The sequence below is a fragment of the Salvia hispanica genome, chromosome 2 (assembly GCF_029641045.1).
Source record: "Salvia hispanica isolate PSC_SH4W2 chromosome 2, Shi_PSC_v1, whole genome shotgun sequence".
Lineage (NCBI taxonomy): Eukaryota > Viridiplantae > Streptophyta > Magnoliopsida > Lamiales > Lamiaceae > Salvia > Salvia hispanica.
Window position 1 is genome coordinate 6,788,181 of NC_142693.1, and position 11,176 is coordinate 6,799,356.

The 11,176-nt window shown below is 34.3% G+C and overlaps 2 protein-coding genes across 3 annotated transcripts; one reads left to right on the forward strand and one right to left on the reverse strand.

Moving 5' to 3' along the window:
• Positions 1 to 961: 961 nt before the first annotated feature.
• LOC125203335 (uncharacterized) lies at positions 962 to 2,593 on the reverse strand. 2 transcript variants are annotated; one of them, XM_048101763.1, is made up of 4 exons: positions 2,471 to 2,593; positions 1,647 to 2,143; positions 1,382 to 1,483; positions 962 to 1,247 (listed from the first exon to the last, which is right to left on the reverse strand). In XM_048101763.1, exons 2-4 carry the CDS (start codon positions 2,139 to 2,141, stop codon positions 1,158 to 1,160), a joined length of 687 nt encoding a protein of 228 aa, XP_047957720.1. In that variant the 5' UTR covers positions 2,142 to 2,143; positions 2,471 to 2,593; the 3' UTR covers positions 962 to 1,157. The 2 variants fall into 2 exon arrangements, with proteins under 2 accessions (XP_047957720.1, XP_047957650.1); XM_048101693.2 differs by lacking the exon at positions 2,471 to 2,593 and adding an exon at positions 2,284 to 2,447.
• A 3,116-nt stretch (positions 2,594 to 5,709) lies between these two features.
• Positions 5,710 to 7,008, forward strand: LOC125185687 (uncharacterized). The gene is made up of 2 exons (XM_048082270.2): positions 5,710 to 6,277; positions 6,800 to 7,008. Exons 1-2 carry the CDS (start codon positions 5,710 to 5,712, stop codon positions 7,006 to 7,008), a joined length of 777 nt encoding a protein of 258 aa, XP_047938227.2.
• The last annotated feature ends 4,168 nt before the right edge of the window (positions 7,009 to 11,176 follow it).

Below are 11,176 nucleotides of genomic sequence, written 5' to 3' on the forward strand. Positions count from 1 at the left end.
ACATTAAGGGTTCACACAAATACGTATCAATACATAAGTTCACACGGTGCAATCCAAATTGGGGTTGATAACAAAACTGTGTATTCACACTTAGTCTACGAAAATCAACAATTTTACTTTACAAGATACACTTGTAAAAAGTCGAATATATCTTTATTGTCCTGGTACACTATTCCAAAAAAAGATTTCATTGACACTTTTACCATGATTAATCTAACGTTATACATCTTTAGAAGACTTTTGATCATACATATGCCTAAATTTTTAACTGACATATCTTATGATATATAACTACGAACATTTTCCTAAGAAAAAAAAAATTAAGACTTGTCACAGAACGACTATTGTGAGGCTTATTCTACTGAGATTCTCAAGTTTCCCTAGACATATACTATAAATTCTCCCCATCGCTGAAAAGTCCGCTTACACGATATATGGTGCCAAAAAATAAGTAGCCATCAAAAGCAACCATTTTAGACTAGAAAATTGTAGAAAATCGGGTTAGAAATTTCCAGCTATTAATACTTATAAATTTGGCCAACTATATATTGAGTCAACTCACGTCCATATTTGCAAATTTATCCTAAATATATAGAATATAACCAAGCAAAATTATCCGGCTGTAAAATTAATGTCATACTCTACAAGAAAATAGCACTACATATTTTGGATTTCAAATGAGTCTTTCACACTAGACACACTCAAAAATAAGAGATCGATGCAGTAATTCCAATCAATATTCTTAGACTGCTTACAATACCATTAGTATAAGGAAATTGTCGCCCCATCTTTTCTCGGGTTAGAAATTTCCAGCTATATATATATACTGTAAATTTGGCCAACTATATATTGAGTCAACCCACAAGTCCTGAGCTGACTAAACGTCCCTATTTGCAAATTTATTATAAATATATAGAATATAATAAGAGTCCAAGCAAAATTATCTGGCTGTAAAATGTCATACAAGAAAATAGTACTGCATATTTTGGATTTAAAATGACGTCTTTCACACTTAGACATACACCCAAAAATAAGGGATGCATATTACATGAATAAGAAAAGAAGTACTCCAATCAACATTCATAGACTGTGCGTACAAAGGAAATACACTTTTTTCGCCCTTTTTCTTTATGACTTTGTTTGGCTCTCTCATATTGTTACATAATAGTGCAGAGGCCGAGGGCGTTGGAAAGGATCCCAACGTTGATTGATGCTTCAAATGCATCAAATGCAAGCTTAACTTTGCTCTGAGATGCATCAAGAAAGAGCTATGTGTTAATCAATTGGAGTTTCATTGATGTACAATAATATCATTTTCATAAAACTAATTTTCCATATCTATAATTTCTTGTTCAAATAAACAAAAATTTTGCATACTTACCCACTTTGAGTTTGATGGCCCTGGAACATTATTTGCATTTTGAATATGCACAGTGCTATCATGTTGTAATGGAACTATGGCATTTGTCGGCCTATTCCCCACCTGCAGCCACAAACAATAGATTTAATTACCGATTGTAAAAATTTGCAAAATATATAAATTTGTTTTGAAACATTAGGTACCAATTATCCAATATTTGAGTGGAAAAGGCTAAAATGATGAAAAAAATGTCAATATATATGTTACTAGAAATATAACGCATTACCTCATTAAAATTAACTTCCAACGCATGAGCAAGCTTCGGATCTCTCATAGCTTGCAAAAACACAAAATTGTCCAAGAACTGAGACCGGCCGTTGTGAGTATGATTGCATTTCTTCTCCCCGCTGTAGCAATCAAGACATAGATTGTACGAGGTTTGGGGATTCTTAAAGCACTGGACGCAAGAGAAGAATATTCCGGTGATGAATTGGCCGCACATGTCGCAGAAGGGGCGGCCGCTCTTCATGATGTAGTACAGCGTCATGACCTCGAAGAACTCAAGGGTGCCGCTGCCGTCTACGTCGAGCTTATTGAAGAAAGAAGGGTTTTGCATGTAGGGATAGCAGCCTTGTTGCCTCATGAAGGCTAGGAACTCGGACCTATCGACTTGGTCGTCTCCATCTGTGTCCATCGATTTGAAGAAATCATATGCTAAGTCTTTGACCCGTTGAGATCCTGCTCGGTAATGGGCCTTTGTAATTTCGCCTAGTTCTTCCATTTCTGGATTCATGTTCCAAAAAACATCATTAATACGTGAATCCACAAAAATGGAAAAACATTGTAACTATTTTTTGTAGATTTAAAATAAGACCAAGCTAAGAAAATGAAGTAGTATAAAATTGTGAGACATGAATTTTTACCCAAAAAAATCACAAGACCAAATTCTTGAAAATCTTACACTATGTGTATATAAAGAAAGCTAACAAAAAATTCTCCGAGGAAAAACACAAATTTAGAATTTCATAACTTGGAAAACACAAGGAGTGAGCTACTATAATTTTAAGAGATGAAAAATCTTCACTTTTCCATCTCTTAAAATGCCCTTACCAAAACTCTCTCTTGTATGCTTTGAAACTCTTTGAACTACTTGTATTAGTCACCAATCAATTTATAGAAGTCGTGGAGTATAGGGCTGAGATCCTCTACAGTGCACAGCACCGTGCTGTGCACCCCTCCCCCTCCCAATTGAATAAAAAATTCATTTTTATATTTAATTATTTAATTTCATTTTGTGAGAGAGAAAGGTGCACAGCACGGTGCTTAGCACCGTAGAGGATCTCATCCCTGGAGTATATGTGTCCATCAACAATTGTTTATAATTTCTGCCATAAATGCGCAACAACAACTATTGGTTACCGTCGTCAAATATGATTGGCTTAACACATTTGGAATTTTCTCTACAATAACAAATATTACAAATTTCACGCGTTAATGACATTTTATCTTCCAGCTCATATATGAGTAAATAAAATTGGTCCACTCCATTTTCCATATCTCACTAGTATTATTTCTATCTTTTAAAAATTTTATATTACTTAGTAAAATTTTATTTGGGAAAGAAGATAAAGTGAAAACAGCGCTTATAAATTAGTTTCAATTGAAGATGTAAATGGACTTCATAAATAAATATACTATTGGGCTACTAATTTTATTAGTAGTAATAAATGGAGGCATGTTCAACTAGGACACTATTTGGGCGTAAAATGAGCGACTGCTTACGTGCTTAATGAATTTTTCTTAAATATTCTCTCTCTCTTTAATACTCCCCATGTCCCACGTTACATGAGTCATTTCATTTTTGCCATACAAAAATATCTCATCTTTTTTTTCTCCTATAATCCTTCTTGTTTGATACAATTTCATATTTTTTTTAATAGTTTTCTTTGTTGCTAACTATGGAGAATGATGAGAATAATATATTATCCGATTTTCCAAATTTTAATCTTTCCAAAATTTATGTATTTTCAATTTCGTATTTCAATTATTGTAATTTATGTTTTTTATATGTTTATTTTTATAATTTTTAGTTTGTCATTTACTATTTTTTATAAATTTTTATTGTACAATAATAAATGTTTCATGTAATAATAATATTATTAATAAATAATATAAAAATAAATATATAATGGTGGTTGGGTGGTTATTGATAAATTATAAAAATAGAAGTGTGAATGGACTGAATGAATATTGATGATGTGAAAAAAAAATGAATGGTAGAGTTGGATTGGATGGTTAGTAATAAACTTAATCCAATAGTGAGAAGGTGGGTAGGAAGGGGACAATGAAGACGACGACCAGACTTTTGCAGGAGTCTATCAAAGGACAAAAAATACATACTTTAATTGCCTATAAAATCGTATAATAACCAGCAAAATATTATCGCATTTACTGTGTTAATCAAATGTCCGTTTTAAAATTATTGTAAACACTTTCTGTCGTCAAATTCAAATAAATAATACTCTAATCTAAAGTACACAATTAAAAGGGGAAAAGAAAAACCTATTTTAATTTCAGACTTTTCAGTATTATTTTATGGAGGGAGGGGGGGGGGGGGGGGGCTCCACCGAAGGGGCCCACCAAAACCGCCGACCACGGCGGAGACTTGCTGCCACGTGGACGTCGAGAAATCGGCGATGATGAGTGCTTAGGAGACAAGTACTGTGTTTATGTTGGACAAAATTCAAACATAGGATTAACTAACTATAACTGCCGCCGCTGGTATTTAATATCCACCGTTGATCTCTCAACTGGCCATTTTTCTGGGTTACTACATTACACTTGTGCTAGTGGGCTGCTGGCCACGTGTTTCAGATTATTTCTTAATTACTTTCCTTGAATTTTAGATTCGGTTAGATCAATAATTAGTAGCTGGGCGCGCTTAAGAATGAGGTGTAAAGATTTTGTTAAGTCAACAGGAAATTTGGGTAAATGGATATTGTAGTATAATAATAGGTGGTAGTATAATACTAGTAATTTGAATTTAATTGAAAACTTTTACAGTGTAATAATATAAAGAATCAAGAGTAAACTATAAAAGTGTTAGATAATGAAATTACCTTAGTAGTTGGAGAAATGTGTCAAAAATTGGAGTCGTTATAAGGATAAATGTAAAATCATCCTAGTTCAAAAAGAAAAAGAAAAGCTATAAAAATACTGACAATTTGGGTTTGCATAGTTTGCAATTACAACACAAATTTTAATCTTTTTTGCATTAGTATGGCAAGATTGGTGGTCCTATCTCGCAAGAAGCTACATCAGAGTCTATCAAAAGTAAGACATTCATGTGCGTATACATATATAGAACAAATACGAGAACCGTCCCCAAAACTAGCATATTAGGAGACCAGAAAGCACATATAATTTATAAATCCCGTATCAACTACTCTCATAATGAATGCGAAATATAAGAATGTAACAATATATATCACCACGAGAACATACACTAGAGCATTATTAATCCAATAAATACATGATTTAGATAATACACCCTCCGTCCCAAGATATTAGACCCTTATTCCACTTTGGAGTGTCCTAATACACTTGAACCATTTCTATTTATGGTAAAAATTTACTCTACTATCAACTCCACTTACACCATTAAATAATTATCTCCTAAATTCCTATGTCCAAAAGAAAGGGGTCTAATATTTTGAGACGGAGGGATTTTGCTCTCTCATGCATGAGTGTAATTAATATCATATCGATCATAGCATTAGCATCTATTAGCTTTCATTATCACCGGGAAAAAGGAATCCGTAAGAAAAGGTAATATATTGTATATTAAAGAAAGAAAATAAAAGTAGAGAGACGACTGAATAAATGAATAAGGACTTATATCCACACGCATTAATTAGATAACTAATCTTCGTTTCTTCTAGTAAGTAAAGTTTAGTGTACTGTTGACGTTTGATTCCACAAAATAGCAGGAGAAATAAATACAAATACGTGGCCCAATATCGTTAAACGGTTGTTAGAGTGTCCACAATGGGAGGGCCGCGGCCCTTGGCCCGGGCTTGGGCAGCCCGCGGCCCCCCACTACTGAGCCGAGAGGAGGACGCTGCCATGGGTGGTGGACGAGGGAGAGCCGAGCTCTCAGCCAGGCCGAGGCTCTTGGGGCACGCGGCTCGGCCCGCCACTGCAAGGGCCGAGAGCCGCGGCCCTGGCCACCGATTTAATTTATTTTATTTTATTTTCAAAATTTTTTATATATTCATCCTTCCTCCTCCATTTTTTTACCCTAAACCAAACTCTACTCTTTCCACTTGATTTCAATTTAGTTTCAAAACATGGATTCCGACGATGAAAATTTTCAGCGCTTGGTCGATGAGGAGTTCGAAGAACTCGTTGCAGGGGTGCAAGCTGAAGCCGACGAGGAGGAGGCGGCTTTGGCGGTGGCGGCGGCCATCCCTCGGCCGAGATACCGTCGCCGGTATATCAACCGTGACCATGTCGGAGCCAACCAACGGTTGATGGAAGACTACTTCGGCGATAACCCCCGTTATACGCCGGAGATTTTTCATCGGCGATTCAGAATGTCGCAACGACTCTTCATCCACATTGCGGATTGTTTGTCTCAGCGATACAGGTGCTTCACCTTGCGTAGTGATGCCACCGGTCGACCCGGATTGTCGACATATCAGAAGTGCACGGCCGCAATTAGGCAGCTTGCCTGTGCCGGGCTTGCTGACATGTTCGACGAATATCTACAGATGGGCGAAACGACTGCCCTTAAGACGCTGAGACAGTTTTGCAAGGGTATCAAAGAACTCTTCAAAGGGGAGTACCTACGGAAACCAACGGCCGAGGAATGCCAGAGACTGATAAATATGCACGGGACTGTGCATCATTTTCCGGGCATGATGGGCAGCATCGATTGCATGCACCGGGAGTGGAGGAACTGCCCGGTGGCTTGGAAGGGGCAGTTCACTTCTGGTTTCAAAGGGCAACATCCCACGATGATCCTTGAAGCCGTTGCTGACTACCGCTTGCGAATCTGGCATGCGTATTTTGGTGTCGCTGGGTCGAACAACGTCATCAACGTTCTACAATCATCGCATCTCTTCAATGATGAGTCCCGGGGTGAGGGTCCGCAAATCAGCTTCGTGGCCAATGGCACGCAGTACAACAGGGCATACTATTTGGCCGATGGAATATACCCTCGCTGGCCCGTGTTTGTCAAGACGATCCGACAACCAGTTGGGCCGAAGCAGACCTATTTTGCAAAAAAACAAGAGGGTGCTAGGAAGGATGTGGAGCGGGCTTTTGGAGTCCTCCAATCGCGATGGGCCATTTTACGGTGTCCGGTTCGACAATGGCACGAAAATGATGTCGCAGACATCATGACTGCGTGTATCATATTGCACAATATGATAATAGAGGATGAAGGCGTTACTGCAGAGCGTTGGGCACCGGAAGATGGTGCTAGCACAAGTCATGGTATTGCAACCCCTCCTCTGCAGATGGGTGTACCACGCAGTAATGAATACTTGATTCAGCGCTTCACCAATATGCGGAGTGAGATATCACATTCAACACTGCAGGCTGATTTGGTTGAAGAGGTCTGGAACCGTAGAGGAGGGGGCTGATAGGGGTTCTCTTTGTTGTTCGCGTTGTATCAAAAATTTTCGTTGTATAATTTTCCCTTATATAATAATATAGCGAAAATTTTGTTAGAATTTTGTTTATTTTAATTATTTCTATGTATTTTAATTATTATATGCAAATAATTTTTATTTTAGCTAAATTAAAATATATCAAAGAATATAAGAAAATAATTTTAATTGGTCGCCCGGAGGGCCACCATTGTGGTGGCCAAGTTTTCATGAGCAGGGCCGAGTTTGTTGGGCATGCCCAAGAAATGGTGGCTTAGGCATGCCCAAGAGGGCCACCATTGTGGACACCCTTAATCAAAAATCATTGCCGTTGTTGTCGGTTGGAATTGTCGTTAGCGTAACAAACAAAACAAAACAAAATTTATGTTATGCACAACTATTTCTTAATTTCTAAAAAATTTAATTACTAGTTTGTGAATCGGCTATAAGGTGGAGTGGTAATGCATAAGGCTAAAGGTTTTGGGTTTGAGCCCACTGTGGCGCGGTCTTAAATCTATATTCCTTAGTCGAGTTGAGCATAAAATTTGACGAACTATATACGTAGTATATATTTAATATTCTTCAAACCCGATAGATTTGCAAGTCATTCTTCAAAAACCGAAATCAAGAATTAGGACATCGAAATGACGCCGTTTTATGTATAATTCAAACTAATTGAAATATATTTCACGGTTAGCTACGTAGGATCAAAATCTGCCGAAAAAATCTATTTGGATCAGGTTGGGAAAATTGCACATTTCAAAATAAATAAATAAATTATAAGACCATTTTCAAAGTTACCATATCAAAATTCATGATTTTAAAGATAAATAGCCATATATATAATTCATTTACTTTATATATAGAGTAAAGTTATCTTAAATGCATCCTGTGATACGTTCATACCCATTCATTTAAATCGGAGATTAGAGACGTGCATCTTGTGATAAGTTTCCATTCATTTAATGTACTGTAATTGTTGAGTAATCGAGAAGAGTATTGGAAAATTACATGTCGCAATAGCTAGGATCGAACTTATACGAGCTCGGGCAAATCTCTCTTCTAATCTAGATGTGTCATGCTCTTATATCATTCATTAATTTGGTGAAGGCTAGTACATAATCTCTCTCTCTTTATATGTAGGCGTGTTTTAGCCTTCTCTTTAAATATTTATAAATTTTGTTGTGAATTTTATTATATATAAATTTTGGTGTAACCATCAATCATGAATAAATTTTGATATAAATTCATGCAGTTATGCAAGAAATATGTGCATTTTGTAACTGCCAATTATGAATAAATTTTGGATCACTATTCTTGCAGTTTAATTACAATTATTATTCCCTGTGACTGTGAATATGAAGGGAATTTAGTATCATGAGAATATCTGGATTTTCATGCATCCCATTAATATATTATAATATATCTATCTAGGGTCCTATTCTAATGCTTTTAGCACCCTAATCCAAAATCAAGACTAAATCTTCACCTTTGGATTTTAAAATAAGTGGATGAGATTAAAGCTCACAAAATCTCAATAAATTGTAGACAAAATATCAACAAAAGGGTAATATCGTCATTATGTTATCATATGATAATTTTCGTGAGTGTTTTTTTATATCAACATTGTGTATTACAAATATCAACAATATGACATTGGAATATCAACACATTTTTATTGAGATTGGACATGCATAATATTGAGATTTTGCCTACAATATATTGAGATTTTTTGTTGCATTGAAAATAGCTGCTTATCAACATGTACGAAAATTGAAATATAATTTATCAAATTTCATCACCCGAACATCGTCGGAACATATGCAATTGAGATCTCGTTGGAATCCTTATTAAATTATCTTTAATTTGATATATTTTTTGCGGAAAAATAATTTAAATCGAGAGAGTTACGTAAATTTAAAGATTTGAGATGATTTTGAGGAGAGAGAAAGTAGTTAGTTATAATTACTACATTTAGGATTTGACATTAATACCCTTTTAATTTAATTAATAATTATTTAAATTTAAAATATATTAAACTTGGCATCATATTAACCACAAGATCTTCTAATCTAATGATTGAAAATTGGTCTCAATTTGGGATTGGTAATTAGTTAGCAATCGATTACAAACCTATCTATCTATCTATATAAAAGGAAAATTTTAGAAAAATAAAATAAAAAAAGCATTTATAAATATTATAATAAAATAAAAAAAGAATTAACTATTGAAGAGATTAAACGGTTTTGGCTCTACAGTCAATCCTAATTAGCACATTACTTTAATTTTCTCTTTATTCGACAACAAATGCTAATTAAAATTAGGGCTGGGGAAAAATACCGAAATACCGGTCTTATCGTACCGAAAAAGTACCGAAAATATCGAATTTTCGGTATACCGTGACTTTCGGTACGGTATGATACCTTACCGAAAGATTCCGGTAAGGCAACGGTATGAATTTTCAAATACTGCGGTATACCGCTGCATACCGAAATTCGGTATATACCGTAAATTAAGGTATATACCGTAAACTAAGGTATATACCGTAAAAATACAAACACAATTATATATAAAATATATTTTATATATTTTTAAATTATAAGATCTATTGTGAAATATAAATATAATTATGAATAAATTATATTTAATTTATTTTTAAAATTATAAAATATAAATAATATTCTAAAAACTCTAATTTTCTATTTTAATTGATGTTGAAAGTCAGATATACCGCAAAAGTAAGGTATACCGAACTTCGGTATGGTATACCAAAAATGAGGTACGGTATCGGTATTGAAATTCGTCATACCGAAAATAAGGTATACTGAAGTTCGGTATACCGAAATCTTTGGTAAGATAAAGGTATGACTTTTTCGCATACCGTATTTACGGTATGTATACGGTATGATGGTTTCGGTAAGGTATACAGTACCTACCCACCCCTAATTAAAATTATAGAGATTTTCTTTCATTCTGCCTAATTACTCATTCGCAAAAAAAGAATTTTACTCAAAGTTCAACAATGAAAAACGCCAGCGGAGGACGATGGGTTTTTGAACAACTAAACACCATATTTGGGGTTACACTGTGTAAGAACTCATTTTTTTTTTTGGAAATTGTATTTGAAATGTCAATATTTTGTTTTATTTTGAAAGAGAAAGAGGAAAGAGAAAGGCAAGAAAACTGAAAAAGAAGGCAAGAGGAAAGAGGGAAAGGAACGAAAAAGAAAGGGAAGAGGGAGGGCTGCTGCCTGCAGGCTTCATAATGTTTTTAATTGAGTATCATAATTTAAGGATTTAATTTAGGTAAGATAATTTTAAAACAACTAATGAATTTAGGAAATGAAAAATTTGTATATAAAATCGTACTAATATTGAAAACGATAGGGATATTTTCTATATGGAGTATAATTGTTTAGTAGTATTATACTCCCTCCATCCCGCTTTAGCAGTCCCATTGACTTTTCTGTCCTCTTTTTGTAAAAATGATAAAAAAATAGTTAAAGTGGAGAAATGGTAAAATAAGAGAGACAATAATGTAGATAAGACTCTTCTCTATATTATTCTCCCTCTTAATTTACCATTTCTCCCATTTAACTATTTTTTATCATTTTTACAAAAAGATGACAAAAAAGTCAATGGGACTGCTAAAGCGGGACGGAGGGAGTATTTATTTGTCATATTACTTTATATTTTAAATTACATTTTACGTGTATTATTGATCTAAATTAGTTACAATCTATGCCAGTAATTATGCATCTATCCATATAGTTATGGAATTAAATTAGTATTCTGTTTTGAATTTTCAAACAAAATTATATTTTTTTAAGTTTGATTACACATTATAAAACTCAATTCGTGGATTCAGTTAAGATTTGAAAATTTTATTTGTTTTGTAGTTAGTCATTTTATCTTTTTACGATCCCTAATATTTTATTTGTATATAAAATATCTTATTAGATTTATATACTCTTGGTATATACTCTATAAGTTTTTTAGTATTATGTAACAATATTGTCACTTGTTCTATTTATTCATAATATGAAAATGATATGAAAATGATAGTATGAAATTATTCTAAGTCGCGCGTAGGTTAACACTAGTTTGAGTTAATGCGCATGTTTAAATTAATAAATTAACTCCCTTCTCAACATGATTGTTTA

What these genes read in the sequence shown, in the direction of transcription:
- LOC125203335 (XM_048101763.1), bottom strand. Translation starts at nt 2,141, where the DNA reads ATGGAAGAACTAGGCGAAATTACAAAGGCCCATTACCGAGCAGGATCT. An exon ending in TGGAAGTTAATTTTAATGAG is followed by an intron (nt 1,484 to 1,646) that starts GTAATGCGTTAT and finishes TTGTGGCTGCAG; the next exon opens with GTGGGGAATAGGCCGACAAA. An exon ending in GGCCATCAAACTCAAAGTGG is followed by an intron (nt 1,248 to 1,381) that starts GTAAGTATGCAA and finishes GATGCATCTCAG; the next exon opens with AGCAAAGTTAAGCTTGCATT.
- LOC125185687 (XM_048082270.2), top strand. Translation starts at nt 5,710, where the DNA reads ATGGATTCCGACGATGAAAATTTTCAGCGCTTGGTCGATGAGGAGTTC. An exon ending in GACTGTGCATCATTTTCCGG is followed by an intron (nt 6,278 to 6,799) that starts GCATGATGGGCA and finishes ATATGATAATAG; the next exon opens with AGGATGAAGGCGTTACTGCA.